General features: G+C 44.6%; 3 protein-coding genes across 5 annotated transcripts in view; 1 reads left to right on the top strand and 2 right to left on the bottom strand.

The window, feature by feature from the left end:
* Positions 1-2,500, bottom strand: part of LOC119211225 (calcium-activated potassium channel subunit beta-4-like) — an 8,784-nt gene extending 6,284 nt beyond the window's left edge. The window contains exons 1-2 of the mRNA XM_037461958.2: positions 2,118-2,500; positions 1-115 (exon numbers count right to left, since the gene is read on the bottom strand). The exon at positions 1-115 is cut by the window's left edge and continues 56 nt beyond it. Of these exons, the coding sequence (XP_037317855.1) occupies positions 1-115; positions 2,118-2,471 (469 nt within the window). The 5' untranslated portion in view covers positions 2,472-2,500. The remainder of the gene's footprint in view (positions 116-2,117) is intronic.
* Positions 2,501-6,308: 3,808 nt separating this feature from the next.
* Positions 6,309-14,467, bottom strand: LOC119211120 (CCR4-NOT transcription complex subunit 2-like). Of its 3 annotated transcripts, none has more exons than XM_037461778.2 (15): positions 14,335-14,467; positions 12,528-12,659; positions 12,063-12,135; positions 11,803-11,950; positions 11,499-11,708; positions 11,327-11,406; positions 11,121-11,246; positions 10,590-10,720; positions 10,268-10,454; positions 10,027-10,183; positions 9,881-9,942; positions 9,748-9,797; positions 9,562-9,662; positions 9,251-9,395; positions 6,309-8,720 (listed from the first exon to the last, which is right to left on the bottom strand). In XM_037461778.2, the coding sequence occupies exons 2-15, from the start codon at positions 12,645-12,647 to the stop codon at positions 8,634-8,636; spliced, it is 1,677 nt and encodes a 558-aa protein (XP_037317675.2). In that variant the 5' UTR covers positions 12,648-12,659; positions 14,335-14,467; the 3' UTR covers positions 6,309-8,633. The 3 variants fall into 3 exon arrangements, with proteins under 3 accessions (XP_037317675.2, XP_037317674.2, XP_037317676.2); XM_037461777.2 differs by lacking the exon at positions 14,335-14,467 and adding an exon at positions 13,522-14,311; XM_037461779.2 differs by lacking the exon at positions 14,335-14,467 and adding an exon at positions 13,522-14,310 and having other exon boundaries at positions 10,268-10,388.
* A 1,980-nt stretch (positions 14,468-16,447) lies between these two features.
* LOC119211609 (histone H2A-like) lies at positions 16,448-17,045 on the top strand. The gene has a single exon (XM_037462643.2). It carries the CDS (start codon positions 16,496-16,498, stop codon positions 16,883-16,885), a length of 390 nt encoding a protein of 129 aa, XP_037318540.2. The 5' UTR covers positions 16,448-16,495; the 3' UTR covers positions 16,886-17,045.

Below are 17,045 nucleotides of genomic sequence, written 5' to 3'. Positions count from 1 at the left end.
ACTCCGAGTTGTTGACGAAGATCTGCAGGCACGGGTAGAGAGACGTCCCCTTACAGTCGGCGCCGCACGTGAACACGCACTCAAACATCTCCTCCGGACGCAGCACCGACACCACCTGCACCATCAGAGGGCGGAGCTAAAGAGAACCTCACTGTGACCGCTACACAACACATTGTAAATGGATCGTCATTGCCCTTAAAAGGTCGTCTTCATTGAGGATTGTTCCTATGGATCCAATAACAGCAAAAACAAGTAACAAAACAATTCAATATTTGTAGCAAATATAATTTTAAAAAACAATACATGTTCTGAATGTCTGCGTTCTTCAGGGATCAGTTTATGATTCCGGTGCTAGCTTTAGCGAATGCTATCATTTACGCAGCACGTTAGAAGTGTTCTTTTAAATTAGTACATTTAAAACATACAAACATGATATAAACCTCATCTTGCGGAGCTACTGCTAGCTTTGTTAGCTTTGTTAGTTCATCGGTCAGAACAAAAACAAAAAAATCTAGATCTAAGTTCACTTTTGTCTGAAATTAGTTTTGAAATAAACTAAAATGTGCGGTAGTCAATGGCAACCAAGATACCGTCTCAAATGACACACGATGTTTGTCACTTTAAAAAATACATCTGTAGGGCGAATGTAGCCGAGTTAGCTAGCCATCAAATCAAGCTAACGGGCACCTCGTGACTGTTCATGAGTAGCAGCACAATGGTGGAACAGAGCCGGCGCTGTTAGCGCTGTTAGCGCTGTTAGCACAGTTGGCATGATTAGTTCTCCATGTTGAGAGCCATAATGAGGCAATAAAATGGGCCTTGAATTCTGCATTGAGCAGCTTTAAGGAGATATATTTTGATGCGTGGTGCAGTTTACGCTGGGAGTTTGCATGTTGCCCAGCGTGGGCTTCCTGTCGGCTCCTCTGCTTCCTCCCACCAGCTCAGCATTCAGCATCGTGGATGAGAGTGATTTGGATTAAAGTAAAGAGGGAAGGCTGCACTTCTTCTCCGCGCTCATTAAAGGACCGTAGGCAGAATATATGAAACACATAAAGACACAAATCAGTCTGAGCAGATCTGATCAACGTGGTTTTTCATCCTCACGAGGTCACAGACGTTCACAGATGTCTGTGTGATTCATGTTGAACCGAGTGGACTCTCGTGAGTTTGATTTAACCAGACAGAAGAACACGCGGCTCCACTCCGGGTAATGGAAACGATTCCAGGACGCCGCCATGAGCTAACGGCTCGTAAATCACCAGACAGCAGGGATCCAGCTGCTGGGAGAACAGTTCAAATCCTCCAGAGGGAAAGTGTGCAGCAGGAGGAAAGCCACTGAAACACATGAAACCACTGAAACACATGAGCCGACTGAAATCACTAAAACCACTGAAACACCTGCAACCACTGAAACAGCTGAAACCACTGAAACAGCTGAAACCAATGAAACCAGTGAAATAACTGAAACCACTGAAACAGCTGAAACCAATGAAACCAGTGAAACAACTGAAACCACTGAAACACATAAGCCGACTGAAACCACTGAAACACCTGCAACCACTGAAACACCCGAAACCACTGAAACACGTGAAACCACTGAAACACCTGAAACACATGAGCCAACTGAAACCACTGAAACACCTGCAACCACTGAAACACATGAAACCACTGAAACCACTGAAACACCTGAAACCACTGAAACACATGAAACCACTGAAACACCTGAAACCACTGAAACCACTGAAACACCTGAAACCACTGAAACACATGAAACCACTGAAACACCTGCAACCACTAAAACACCTGAAACCACTGAAACACATGAAACCACTGAAACCACTGAAACACCTGAAACAAGTGAAACACTTTAAACCAGTGAAGCCACTGAAACCACTAAAACAAGTGAATCACTTTAAACCACTAAAACACCTGAAACCAGTGAAACCACTAAACCACCTAACCCCACTGAAACACCTGAGCCCACTAAAACCAGTGAAACACCTAAAACCAGTGAAACTACTGAAACCAGTGAAACACCTGAAACCAGGAGGCTTTCTATAGCTGGTTCTTACCACTAGTAGAAGCAGCCTAGTACCACTAGTAGAAGCAGGGCTCACCGTGCAGTTGGCTGGTTTGCTCTGCAGACTTTGCAGCGTTGGGCTCAACCAGCAGAAGCCCAGGATGAAGAGGCTCAGAACCCCGCAGAAGATCAGGAACAAGCCCAGCCGGATGCTCTTGTCCTCGGCCTCGGAGTACTCGTACGACACCCGGATCTTTGCCATGGCCGCTCCGCGGAGACCTGCGGCAGCATGGGAAAGGAGGAGGACGTGGTCGAGGAGGAGATGATGGAGGAGGAGGAGGAGACGATGGAGGAGGAAGAGGAGACGACGCTGCGTGGCTGCTTGCTGACAAAGAGAGAAACACTCGATGCTTCCTGCTTCTAAATTCGCTTCACCTTCCTCCAGCTTCATTTATCCTGCTCCCTCCTCCCTCTCCTCCTCCCTCTCCTCCCCCTCCTCCCTCCTCCCTCCTCCCTCCTCTCCCTCCTCTCCCTCCTCCTCCTCCCTCTCCCTCCTACTCTCCCTCCTCCCTCCTCCTCCTCCCTCTCCCTCCTCCTCCTCCCCCTCCTGTAAGTCTTTTAAATTATTCCGGTACTAGTATAGAAAATCTACCACTTTAATTCACTGTTGTATAAAGACAAGTTCTTCAAAATACTACTTAGGTGAAGTACTTAGTTACGTATTATTCAGTTTACTGTCAAAGACAAGTAAAGAAAAACACAAAACATTCACATTTAAGAAGCTGGAATTATAGATATTTAACTTTAAAAATAATAATCTGTTCTCTTGACATAAAAAAAGCTTCCGTTGACGTCCATCATTCATACATCTGTACAAACAGTATCGGTTTTCCCTTGTGGGTTTATTATTATTTGAAGTTACATAAATACCATTAGCCCCCCTCCCCCTGGTGATGCAATCCAGATGTGTGTTGTCCTGTGAGGAGATAAGCCTCTTAGCTACTCGTCATCAGATAGATGGAGGTTAACACATTTCAGTCCATGTCTGGATGTTTTGTTGACAAGACGGAAGTTTACAGCCTCGAGTCCGCCATCTTCAGTGTTAAGCCCCGCCCCCAAAGCTTCATGGTCTGTTTGACTCTAAATGGACCATCATTCACTAAATGAACATCATGCTGCATTGAAGAAGACTTGAAACTAGAGACTGAGACCATTCAATTCAATTCAATTCAATTCATTTTATTTTGTATAGCCCAAAATCGCAAATTACAAATTTGCCTCAGAGGGCTTTACAGTCTGTACACATGCAACATCCTCTGTCCCCAAACCCTCACATCGGCACAGGAAAAACTCCCCAAAATATGAAAAAACCCTTCAATGGGGAAAAAAGGGAAGAAACCTTAGAGAGAACGTCAGAGGAGGATCCCTCTCCCGGGATGGACAGACTGCAATGGATGTCATGTGTACAGAATCAACAATGTAAAAGATGTACAATACATTCAACTCCTCTAACAGAAATGATACAAGTAATTGCAAGTAGCAGAACAAGTGTACGGCAGGACCACTGCAGGGACAACCACCATCAGATAGAACCACCATCCACAGAGGCTTCTGTGGGGAGGGAGAGCAGAAAGATGTTGGTTTATGATGACAGTAATATGAATCATATTTAAAGTAATGATGATGGCAGCAGCAGGTGTCAGCAGAGCCATGAGCCAGGAGTCAGAACCGGGGTCCAAACGGAACTATGATCCACGGAGACCTGCTAGGCGAGAAAGCACAAAGAACTCCGGAAAGAAGCTTAATTAGTGATGTACATTAATAAAACATGGATGATTGTGGGAGGAGAGAGTGAGAGTGAGAGAGGGGCTCGGTGTGTCCTAAGAAGTCCCCCGGCAGTCTAAGCCTAGAGCAGCTTAACTAAGGGCTGGTCCAGGCTAACCTGAGCCAGCCCTAACTATAAGCAATATCAAAGAGGAACGTTTTAAGCTTTATCTTAAATGAACTGACCGAGTCTGCCCCCCGGACTGAAAGTGGAAGCTGGTTCCACAAAAGAGGAGCTTAATAACTGAAGGCTCTGGCCCCCATCCTACTTTTTAAAACTCTAGGAACCACAAGTAGCCCAGCATCTACGGAGCCAGATGCCTTGTAGGACAATACGGTGTAACAAGCTCTTTAAGATAAGACGGTGCCTCACCAGCAAGTGCCTTGTAGGTGAGGAGAAGTACCTTAAATTCTATTCTTGATTTAACAGGAAGCCAGTGCAGAGAAGTTAATACAGGAGTTATATGATCCCATTTCTTAGTTCTTGTTAATACACGTGCTGCAGCATTCTGAATCAGTTGGAGAGGTTTAAGCGATTTACAAGAGCAGCCTGATAACAACATGTTTACAATGTTTACTGAGGGAATAAATCAAGAGAGAAGAAGAGTCATTTCCTCATAGACGTCTATGGGAGCATAGGAGTCGCCCCCTGCTGGTTACTACACAGAAGTAGAGTCATTTCCTCATAGACGTCTATGGGAGCAGAGGAGTCGCCCCCTGCTGGTTACTACACAGAAGTAGAGTCATTTCCTCATAGACGTCTATGGGAGCAGAGGAGTCGCCCCCTGCTGGTCACTACACAGAAGTAGAGTCATTTCCTCATAGACGTCTATGGGAGCAGATGAGTCGCCCCCTGCTGGTCACTACACAGAGGTAGAGTTATTTCCTCATAGACGTCTATGGGAGCAGAGGAGTCGCCCCCTTCTGGTCACTACACAGAAGTAGAGTCATTTCCTCATAGACGTCTATGGGAGCATAGGAGTCGCCCCCTGCTTGTCACTACACAGAAGTAGAGTAATTTCCTCATAGACGTCTATGGGAGCAGAGGAGTCGCCCCCTGCTGGTCACTACACTGAAGTAGAGTCATTTCCTCATAGACGTCTATGGGAGCAGAGGAGTCGCCCCCTGCTGGTCACTACACTGAAGTAGAGTCATTTCCTCATAGACGTCTATGGGAGCAGAGGAGTCGCCCCCTGCTGGTCACTACACAGAAGTAGAGTCATTTCCTCATAGACGTCTATGGGAGCAGAGGAGTCGCCCCCTGCTGGTCACTACACTGAAGTAGAGTCATTTCCTCATAGACGTCTATGGGAGCAGAGGAGTCGCCCCCTGCTGGTCACTACACTGAAGTAGAGTCATTTCCTCATAGACGTCTATGGGAGCAGAGGAGTCGCCCCCTGCTGGTCACTACACAGAAGTAGAGTCATTTCCTCATAGACGTCTATGGGAGCAGAGAAGGTTGATTATAAAAACTACAAAGTGTCATGGAAACGCACAAAAGGATGGACAAAAGAAGGATTTGACTCTTCTTTCATAATTCACTGCAGATATTAGTTATTGTGTTACTTATTGTGTGAGTTATTGAAGTTGTATTATTTAGTTTTTTATTTTAACTGTAAGATCTGCTGAAGAGTGTGTCATAGATAAAATGTATTATTCTTATTAAAAGATGAAGATGAGATAACTCACTTCACACCTTCGCCCCCCCCTTCATGTTTCTCTCACACGTTTCTTTTGGATCAGTTTGTTTGTTACATCACCTTCTGTTAGACATTAAATACACAACAATAATTACCAGGAGCTTCCTGCACAACACAATATGACACAAAATGAACACAACTAATTCATTTATCTGACCATTATTTTCCTGGTTTAGTTCATAAAATGTAGTAAAATGTAAGCTCCATCCGGGTTTAAAACAAACAAAAGATATCTGATTTATTTATGTGAAAAACAGCAAATCCTCAAGTGAGTGAAGCAGCAAACAAAAACTTTATTTCATTTCATTGAAAAAACACGACGGCAAAGAACAATTCTCAGAGGAAGTTTATCATGAAATAAATGCAGAGACACTGAACTTTCTTCTTCTGCAGGAAGTGATCATCATTATCAATGACTTTAAAGGTCGAGGATTTTCTTTGGAGATGTGGCGCCATCGTGTGGCCAAACAACGGAAGCACCAAAAGAAAGTTTAAATAAATATTTATGAATTATATTTCTGCGGGTTAGGGTTGAAACACAAACATTTATTTTTAAGAAAAATGAAGTGCGATCATTAATAATTAAAAAGCATGTATTCTAATAGTAGAAAAGAAAACTAAAATCAACAGTGAAACCCGACGTTTGTGATGCTTTTAGGTTTCACTCAAATCTTTTTAGCGCTAACGAAGATGAAAAGAATAAAATAAACTTCATTTCACACATTAACCGGTTAAATAATTGAAATGAAACACATGAGTCCTGCTTCAGTTTCATTACCAGAATATTCATTTTATTCTTTTTCCTATTAAAACACTAGCTGCCATATTTAATAAAACAGCCAAACGGCCAAGTGCCTCAGTCCTCAAATCCTCCAATCAGATCGCCCCATGCGTGTCACATGGGGCCTGGGGGCGTGTCCTTGGCTTTTTGCTGCTGCAATGTGAACGAGCTTCCGGCGGCGATGTGGCCGCAGGTCACGTGTTCGCCGCTGTAGTTGTTGTTGTTGTTGTTGGTATTGCATCGTTTACTGGCGACCAGCTGATGGACGGCGTCCTCGTTTCAGAACCATGTTTTGTTTATTTTTACCTTTTTTCTTAAAAACACTGCCTTTGCGCCTGTATGTAAACACAGTTGTATTCATATGAATATCTGTGTGTACACATGAACACACCTGCACATTGGGGCCTGCTGGAGAGAATTTAAAAATAACAAATAATCTGATATCTAATCTTAAGAAAAGGGATTTTTCTTGGTGGCTGGTGTTGATTTTAGGATCCGTCTACTTATACTTTTAAATAGTTTTTATATTCTCCTTTTCATTTTGGTCTCTCGATCACACAACATTTTCGTCATTTACATCATTTGCAACAAAACGAAGTAAACATTTTCATGAGTTCACGTGTAGCTCGTTGTATTTTGCTGTTATGAAATTTAAAATCTGGTAATATCCTTTTACTATAACAGATGATCAATTGTGTGTGAATGAAGAAATAAGCTCGTATAATCTGGTGTGGACGGATCGCTTTTGTAAAAACGGAGGTTTGGTGAAAGCAGAAAAATATGTTTTCATAAACACTCACATTTTAGGAAACACACTTTGCTTCCTCGAGTCGAATGATCAGATCGATGCAACTCCCTCTACGCTGGATGTGAAGCTAACGCCAGCAGCGGGCTAGCTTAGCTTAGCATAAAGACTGGAAACAGGGGGAACAGCTAGCCTGGCTCTGTCCAAAGGGGACACAAGCCTTTGTCCTCTGAAGACGCTTCACTGTTCATCTAATTTATTCAATCTGTATAAAAACTGAAGTGTAAAAGTCGTCTCCATGCTAAGCTAAGCTAATGTTAGCTAGCCGTAGCTTGGTAGCCGGATTACGCCTGAGTGACATCGAACTGAACATCTTAAAAGGAAAATGAAGTTTACTTTTTGTTGTGGTTGGATGATCCTGAGAGGCGTCTGATTGGTTTGAACTGTTGCCGGGCGGAAAATAAACAACTTTAAAAATAAAAGCAGAATAACTTATAAAACAATATGAAAAGGTGAAAGGAAACAGGGAGCTCCTCTGGAAGGGGAGGAATCACTAAATGGTGGAATAAAAACATGGATGAAAATATAAAATTAAAAGTGTGATCTCCATTTGAATTCATTTTGGAAAATGTGTATTTCTAATTTCCCTCATAATTCATGCTCATGTTATGTTGTTTTATTTTGAACAACACATTTGAGGAGTATATTTCTTTAAATATTCAATTTCAAAAATCGAAAAGATGCAATTGTTATAATTTGGGCCCCTAATAAAAGTTATTATTTATCAATATATTGTCTTCAAATAGTAAAATGTCTGATTCATTCGCTGAGGGATCCTAAAAGTTCTCATTTTCATCACCTTATTAAAGTGAATAAAAACTTGGAGATGAACACATTAATCTCAGAGATGAGATTCTGAGTTTGTTTCAAACTGCTTGACTTTAAAATCATGCTGCTGTATTATAAAGACCCCCCCCTGAAAAAAAGGTATTTTCTCTTCTTTTATTACGAAATAGTGCTACAATGTACATTGCATTTTCTCTCCTGACTCTCTGCTGTGTTGTTGTTGTTGATTTGTAATGCTGCTGGAAAAACAACCTGGTAAAAACAAAGATAAATATTTTCCTGCCAAAGATCAGAGTGACACAGAAACAAATAAAGATCCACCGACAGGTGACTGAATTCTGAGTGAGGTTTAAAATCTGGTTCTTAAAAGCTTCAGAGGACACAAATAGTCCCAAATGTTTAAGACGAGATGGAATCACTGGTCAGATGGACAGTTATTTACAGTGCTCGTGTTGCTGTGTGCTGAAGGTTAAGTCTGTGCTCCACTGACTGGGCTCAGGGGGGGGGAGGGGGGGGGGTAAAAACTAAACAGAAAGTGAGGTGAAGGATAAAAACAAACAAAATAAATCAGAAAAAGGTTTAAAAGCATGAAGTCTATTCAGGATCGGTTTTTGGGGGATCGGGACATCCTCATTGGTCAGATTTGCTTTGTGACGTGTGAGAGGGGGGCGGAGCCAGGAGGGCCAATGGCAGGCAGGCAGGAGGAGGTAGAGCCAATCAGAAGGCCTGCTGGGCGGGATTGTAGTTGAACGTGGAGGGAACGTGAGGTCGCTCTTCTAGCTTCTCGTACTCCAGATGGAACTCCTGCAAACAGGAAGTCACACCTCTAAATCACACACTATGTCATGAATATTAAATTATGCAAGAGGAAAAACTAGATCCAAATATATAAAATGATTCAATAAAGGTTCTATCTACATAGAAATACCAGTAGATATTTAAATAATAAACATAAATACACACATATAGAAATAGTTGAATATATACTAAATGTTGTAATGACGTAAGAACACAAGTATTATGACATACATACAACTATTGGAACACAAACACGTTTCGCACAAAGAACGCCGTTTGAGGCCACTTTCATTATTTATAATTATTTGAACCCAAATAGGTTTTTTTTTTACTAAAACGTGAACACGGACGTTTATTTTAACAACCGCCGTGATGAATTAATTTAAACTTTTACTACAAAAGGACCAAAACGTGAACACATTTAAATCTGTTTTTAACATTGCAGATACATTCTGATGATTTAGGACCCGTTTCCTTTAACAGGTTTAACGTTCAGAATGAATCACAGGAGCAACAATCTGCTTCAGGAGCTTCACCTTGGCCACTTTCCTCCAGTTGAGGCAGTCGAAGAAGTAGTAGGTGCCCCTCTCGTAGGCGTTGGTCTTCAGCGTGGGCTCCATCCCCGGGGCCCGCGTGATCCAGACCCGCTCCTCCTTGTGGTACCGCCAGTCCCGGTTGAACCTGGACAAACCGGAGGAAACCACATTATCGTCAGAGTCCCTGAACGCATCACCAGAGGACCACCAGCGGATCGGCATCTGCTGGTACCTTCAGTCAAAGAACCTTCAAGATCATTAGAAACAGAAACGACACCAAAGGTCTCATTTAAAGGAAGAGCTGTTCTCACAGTTCTACTGCAGCCAGGAGTTGTAGTAGGTCTCCTCCGTTCATGTAGTAGAGGTAGAAGAGCAGGTCTTCACCATACCGAGACAACTTGATGGCTGCTAGCTGTGACACACGAGCAGAAAACACGTCTCACTGAAGACCCGCCCCCTCTGTGAGGGAACCAGTAGGAAAGATGGGGGCAGCTCACCTTGTCTCTGATGTGGATGTTGGTTAAATACTCCGAGGGCACGTGGAAGTCTGCAGACACAGAAAGGAGAACATCGCGTGAACCAAGTGCAGCCGTTACTTCAGAATAAGAGCGCGCGGCGAAGGAAGCTCACCGATGTCCTGCGGTCGACACGGAGCCGACGCCCACGGAGACGCAAACTTCGGGTAGAGGTTCCTGAGGGACAGAAAGCAGAACATCTAAAGATGACAACAAGAGAAGAATCATATTTAAACACGCGTGTGTGTGTGCGTGTCGTACTCGGGGGAGTTGAGGTTGAGGCCCAGCGTGGTGAGGTCGGAGCCCAGCGCCAGGTGCACCATGCCGGGGTCCGTCTCCGCCGCCCGGATGAACGTCAGCAGGCCGATCATCCCGAACTGGTCCGTTACCATGCCGATAGGGATGTTGGTCACGCGCCCTGGAAAAACAGCGGCCTGTGAGGGGGGGGGGCCCAGGCTGCTGACCCCGGCATGTCACCGGGGGGGGGGGGGGGGCTACTCACCGTCGGGAAGCACCTGGATCCCTTTCTTCTGCTGGTTGTTGTTGCTAGGCGCCGAGCTCTTGTCGCCGGGGAACTTTGGACCGTCAGAGTTGGAGGCGGGCTTTCCCGACGAGTTTAGATTCTGATTGGACAAAAACGGAGGGAAAAAACATTCCGAAAAAATGGGACGAGTCAGGACGTGAGAGCGCTGCATAAGTGAGGAAAAGGACACCGTGATGAAGAACAAAAAACAGCAGGTCAGCATCTTCATTCACGACAACATCAGACAACGAAAAAAACGACGAGAAGAATGTGAGAGTGAAAAAGTCCAAACGTCTCTCACCGTTTTGCTGTCCTCGCTGGCGCTGCTGGGGTCTTTTGATTGGTAGTTGGGCCCCGGGAGGGCGGGGAAGTCTTCGTTGTGGATGGAGAAGTCCTGCGACTGCTCACTGGACGGCTTGGTTACCATGCCAACTGGAGAGGGGAGAGATGGAGGGGGGGGGCACGGTTAACCAGGTGTGTGTAAAGGAGCAGAGCTAAGAAATGGACCAGGATTCATCTTTATGGTTTAATCATAGTATTAACTGATTCATCGCTTGGGCTATAAATTATATTAAAATAATAAAGAACTCGAGGTTATTCCAGCAATGGGTTAAGAATAATCATTTTGCTTTATTAAAGTAAAAGAACATATAGAAGAGAGATGAATAAAGTGGTTAAAGTTGTATAAAAAGGTGCATTTTTATTAATCATACAATAATATTAGGTGTTTACTAATTTATTCATGAATGAAAATTCGATTTTTTTCCAATGAACATCATGTGATGAATAGAAAATGGAAGCCACTCGATAAGATGATTCTGGTCTGTCTTACCGTACGGGGCCCGGCCGGCCAGCGGGTTGAGCAGCGGCGTCGGGTTCGATCCTCCGTCCCGTCGACTCCGGTCCGCCAGCGCCGGGAAGTCCGACAAGTCCAACCCCGTCACGTTCTCACTGCCGTCTGGACGACAAAAACCCTTGTGTTAAGATAACGTGGTAGTGATGAAATGTGTAGATGCTCATGCCCCCCCCCCACGGTACCTGTGCCGTTGAAGATGTTGTTGGATAAAGAGTTGTTCATGTTGTAGCCTGGATTCCGGTTCACACCGAAGCCCGACATGCTGGGACGGGAGCAGAGCAGCAGCACGTTGTCATCAACACACGTTTAGAAGGTCAAAGTTCATCTGGAAGCCCCCCCGGCTCCAGGTCTTACCTGTTGATGGTGAAGGGCTGCCGCGCCTGCTGCTGCTTGGGCATCCCGATGATGCTGGGCGACGACCGGCTGGGGCTCCCCATGCCGCTCCTCCCTCCTCCGCCCCCCCGCTCCACCCCCACGCCCCCCATCCCGCCCGACTGCCCCGTGGGCCCCCCCACCTGCTGGCTGTGGTTCAGCACGCTGCGGGTGTTCATGGGCAGAATCCCCCTGTGCAGAGAAACAGACACAAGTTCATAAGCAACACTGATTCAACGTGAATGAAGTTCATGATCTTCTAGGCGTTTGAAGGTGCGTCTCCTGCCTGCTCGGGGAGGGGGGCGTGTGCATGGTGCCCGTGTTGGCTGCACTGGCGTGACTCGGCAGCTGGTTGGCTGATTGGTTCAAACCACTTCGACTTAACTGAGGCGCGGCGCTGCTGTTCATACCTCGCATGGGAAACCCCAAAGCACCTACAAGCAGGGGGGGGGATAATATGAGAGAGATACTGCTGGTTCCCTCTCAGATCCACATGGACCTGTACCGATAGCCATCGATGGGCTTATTGATCCTCACTGAACTCACTCTGTGGGCCGTATAAACTGGCTCCCAGCTGGGAGAGCTGACCCGTCGAGGAAGAAGAGGAAGAGGCCAACATCTGGAGAGAGGAAGCACACACACATGCGTTAAGTCTCCTCACGACATCAACCACCAGCTGGGTATACTAAATAAAAACACGTTACAGGAACACATCTGCACGCAGGAGGGAACATCTGGACGAGCTCCTCCATGGCGGATGAGAGGCTACTTTAAAGAACTAAAACAAAACCTTTCAAAGTCAAACAAAATTGTGAAACTCGTTTAAAATCCAGAGGAAGAACATCTGATTAAAGTGATTAAAATGTGACAGGAATTTAACAAATAAGGAAGAAAATGATAAAGAAACATGAAAATAAATCCACATAATTCACATAAAAGGAGTGTTTGAGTCACACTGACCCCTCACATCAAGCCTTAAACCACAGAAGAAGAGCGTGCTGGAGGACTCACGTCTTTGTCAGGGCGGTGTGGGGGGAACATGGACTGCTGGGTGTAGTAGAGGCTGGAGTCGTCCGTGTAGTCGCTCTCTATCCCTCCCTCCATAAACTTCTTCCGGTTAGCACCAAACATACCGCGTGTCACCTAGGTAACCACACACAGGAAACGGTCACACTGAGGGTCAGCTACTTCCTGTCACGTTTCACCTCAGAGGCTCCATCACTGTCTACTCGACATTAAATTGTTTGGAACCATACTTCAGTCCATCATCTACTCTACTTAGGATGTGTAAAGCAGCATGATAATCATTCAGGATTCAGTGATGAAAACTATCAGCAAAATAAAAGTGAAAGTAATCCGTCAAATATCTTTACACACATTCAATACAGTCTGTCTGTATTTTTACTTCCATACTTATTTTAGGTGTTCAAAGCAGCCATATGAGAATAATTTGATATAATTACGATATATTAATATATATTATATTGCTCCACATTGGCCGGCTGCAGGGAGAGCAAAACGATCAGACAATCTGAATATCTGATTGATATTTTGTGTGCAAGGAGGCTTCATCTGCTGTGGTCACTGAAACCTTAATTGCTCTTTCAAAAAAGTAAAGTTGTAAATGTACAACATAGGTTTGGGCAGCAACATGTGACATATACGAACAAACAAACATTTGTCTTCGATGATAACAAAAACAAAAAAGTAGTGTCTCCATGTGAACTCATGTCCTGTAGATTTAAACTAAGTCTCTTCAGACTAATCATTAAAGCACCAGGGTCCAAGACACTGCTTTGATCTTCACACGAAGCTCACTCACTTCAACCTCATCAGTTCACCTGAGATGTGAAGATACAAGCACACTATAAACAGTGACCTGTCAGCATTGCTTTTGTTTACTACAGTGTGTTAGCCACACAGCTACAACCCCTGATAGCTTTAGCCCACGGTGTAGCATCGAGCCCAGTGAACAACGACTATCGTTCATTCATCACTTACATACCTGGGGCATCATATACAACGTGTCTGTTGTTGCATGGAAGCGGTGTTTTAGAAGGTTATAAGTTCGTCTCCAGTTTGTGCTTCCGACCACGCTCAGAGTGTTCGGAGTGTTCACTGTTTGAAAGCAACGTTAGATGTGCAGCAGTGTCGCAAAGAAAAGGGCTAATGCTAAACATGAATGCCAACACTAGCTGCGCTTGTGTCTCCGAATGATCCCACCATTTAATTAACTAACACTACTGGTTAGCTTCAAAGCATGACTAGTTAAGATAAGAGTTGTGTGTGAGTCCCGTGTGCGCTACAGCTCTGAGGCGGCATTACCTTGGAGGCTGTAAAATGTGTCAGGAGCTACGAGCTAGCCGAATAGCGTACGTCAGCTAACAGCTAAGTCTATGGGAATGCATAGGAGACGCTAGCCTGGGAGCTAACGCGTACTACCAAGCTAGCTAGTCGGCTAACACCCCCATAGGGACGCCGCTACGGAGACGGGGGTAAGCCGCATTAACGGTATCTGGCGAACCGTGGACGTCGGTGTGAAGGCGGTGAAGCAGACGGATCCCCCGGCAGAGAGGCGGCCGGGGAGGTGTGAACTGTTGGGGTTTGGGCCTGCGGTGCCTCCGTCGTTTAGCTAGTTCCCCCCAAACAACAACAAAAAGCAACGGAAGCAGCCTGCCGGGCTTCTAACTCTTCTCCCCCGCTTGTCTCCGCGGGCTGGTTCCCGCATCACCTCCCACACCCGCAACGCTTCACCCGCAGACGCCTCGGCAGCTTATAGGAGAGAAAATACATTAAAAGAATAAAACAAGGAGCTTACCGCATCAATCTTTCTTCTCCGCTACAATCCAAGATGGCCGTCATCTCTTTGCCAATCAGCGAGGATGCTGGGATGCCTGCCGCCTGTGAGGCTCCATCTCTCTTCTCTACTCTACTCTTCTCTACTCTACTCTACTTTACTCTACGCTACTTTACTTTACTCTACTCTACTCTACTTTACTCTACGTTACGCTACTTTACTCTACTCTACTCTACTTGCCTCTACGCTACTTTACTCTACTTTACTCTACTCTACTCTACTTTACTCTACGCTACTTTACTCTACTCTACTCTACTCTACTCTACTTTACTCGCCTCTAATCTACGATACTCATTTGTACTTTACTCCACTGTACTTTAATCTACTCTACTTCTATTTAAAATGAAAGAAAATAAATCAATCATTTAAGAAATTAATGAAAACTTCAAATGTGAAAAGAAAAAGATTAATTATGAAATAAATGTATGAAATTCAAAATTTTTAAAATAAAAGTTTAAAGATCAACGTGAACAAAACAATTGAAGTGAAACAAATCATGGCTCGCTCTTCAAAGGGTAATGTACTTTATGACAGATGTTACTGTTCATTCTATTATCTTTATATAATTATGGTGATGATAATCTTATCATTTCAAGCTCCTGAAGTTTGCTGATGACACCCCCCTCATTGGACTGATCTCTGGTGGGGACGAGTCCACCTGCAGGTGGGAGTCTGACCACCGGTGACGTGCTGCAGCCAGAACAACCTGGAGCTCAACGCCCTGAAGACAGTGGTGATGGTTGTGGACTTCAGGAAGTATGCACCCCCACCTCCCCCCCCCCCTCACCCTGTGTGACTCCCCCGTCACCACTGTGGACTCCTTCCGTTTCCTGGGCTCCATCATCACCAGGACCTCAAGTGGGAGCTGAACATCAGCTCCATCACCAAGAAGGCTCAGCAGAGGATGTTCTTCCTGAGGCAGCTGAAGAAACTCAACCTGCCTGCTCCTCCATCACCGTGTGGTACGCTGCAGCCACAGCCAAGGACAAGGGCAGGCTGCAGCGTGTCATGCGCTCTGCAGAGACCCTGGACATGAACTCCCCCTTCCATCCGGCAGGAGGCTGAGGTCCATCAGGACTAAGACCTCCATCCACACCAACAGATTATTTCTCCAACAGAGCCCGGGCCCCCTGACTGACTCTCTCTCTCTACTTTAATCCTCTATTTAAACTAACCCATTGCCTTATATATTAACCCATAGCAATATATTCTATTCTATTTTATATGATGAATATGATGGAAAGTAACTGTGGATTTTACTTTTTATCAAGTACAGTTTATGTTCTTTGCTTGAGCATTTCTTAATTATGTTCATTTATATTTATATACTACTGTGACTCATCCTTTCAATGTTTAATACATACAAATATGTTAAGAACTATTGTATGTTATTAGAGGTTGTAAATATTTATAGGTTTAATTTTCCTACAGAACATTTTTGTAACTTGTTAAATGGTATCACATTTTAATTCAATTCAGTTTTTATTTATGTCACATTTAACCTTGAAATGAAATGTTTTGTATTTACAGTTACTGTTTTTAAAGATAGGTTTAAATGTTTAAACTTAAATGTTGAAAATATCCCTTTAAAGTGGTTAAAAGTTTAAGTTTGAAAACTCTGCTCTCTCAAAAGTACATAAACATGTTTATGCATAAAGGCTTGTCAAATTGTCAGTCCTTAAGAAAGTTATTTAAAAAAAGTTAAACTATACAAATATAAGAGATTTGAGTAAAAATATAAAATGAATACAAGTTATGTTAAAATAGCATTACTCCAGGAAGAGATTTAAATAGTATTACTTAAAAATAAGTAAGGAATAATTTAATTTAATAATTTACTTTTAAATATTCTGCTGATATAAATGAATTTGAATTTTCATATATATGCTGTTTTTGAAGATTATTTAAATTTAAACGTGATGTCTAAAATCTTATTTTGTAAACACCGTAAACTGCAAGCGGAAGCCATCTCATCGCAACTGCAGCTTACATATTCGTTTCTGATTGGACGATTCCACTGACGCTCCCGCTAACCAACCAGCGAGCAGACCGTGGCAATATATTCAGGGTTGAACCGTCCCCTGACGTCACACATCTGACAAACACTATCTACTAATCCACCATGTCTGGAAGAGGAAAGACCGGAGCCGGCAAAGCGAGAGCCAAGGCCAAGACCCGCTCGTCCCGCGCCGGCCTCCAGTTCCCCGTGGGCCGCGTCCACAGACACCTGAGGAAGGGTAACTACGCCCAGCGCGTCGGCGCCGGGGCCCCGGTGTACCTGGCGGCGGTGCTCGAGTACCTGACCGCTGAGATCCTCGAGCTGGCCGGAAACGCAGCTCGCGACAACAAGAAGACCCGCATCATCCCGCGTCACCTGCAGCTGGCGGTGCGCAACGACGAGGAGCTCAACAAGCTGCTGGGCGGCGTGACCATCGCGCAGGGCGGCGTGCTGCCCAACATCCAGGCGGTGCTGCTGCCCAAGAAGACCGAGAAGCCCGCCAAGAGCAAGTAGCGCTCCGCTCCCCGAGGACCCAAAGGCTCTTTTAAGAGCCGCCCAAGTCCCTCAAAGAGACGGATCCTCCTCCCGGCTTCTAGAATAGAATTATGATTATAATCACATCATGACTCCCTGCAGGCTAATGTGGAGACAATAATAAAAACCGCTTATACGA

The sequence above is a fragment of the Pungitius pungitius genome, chromosome 2 (genome assembly GCF_949316345.1).
Source record: "Pungitius pungitius chromosome 2, fPunPun2.1, whole genome shotgun sequence".
Taxonomy (NCBI): Eukaryota; Metazoa; Chordata; class Actinopteri; order Perciformes; family Gasterosteidae; genus Pungitius; species Pungitius pungitius.
This window is presented reverse-complemented; position numbering and strand designations above follow the sequence as displayed.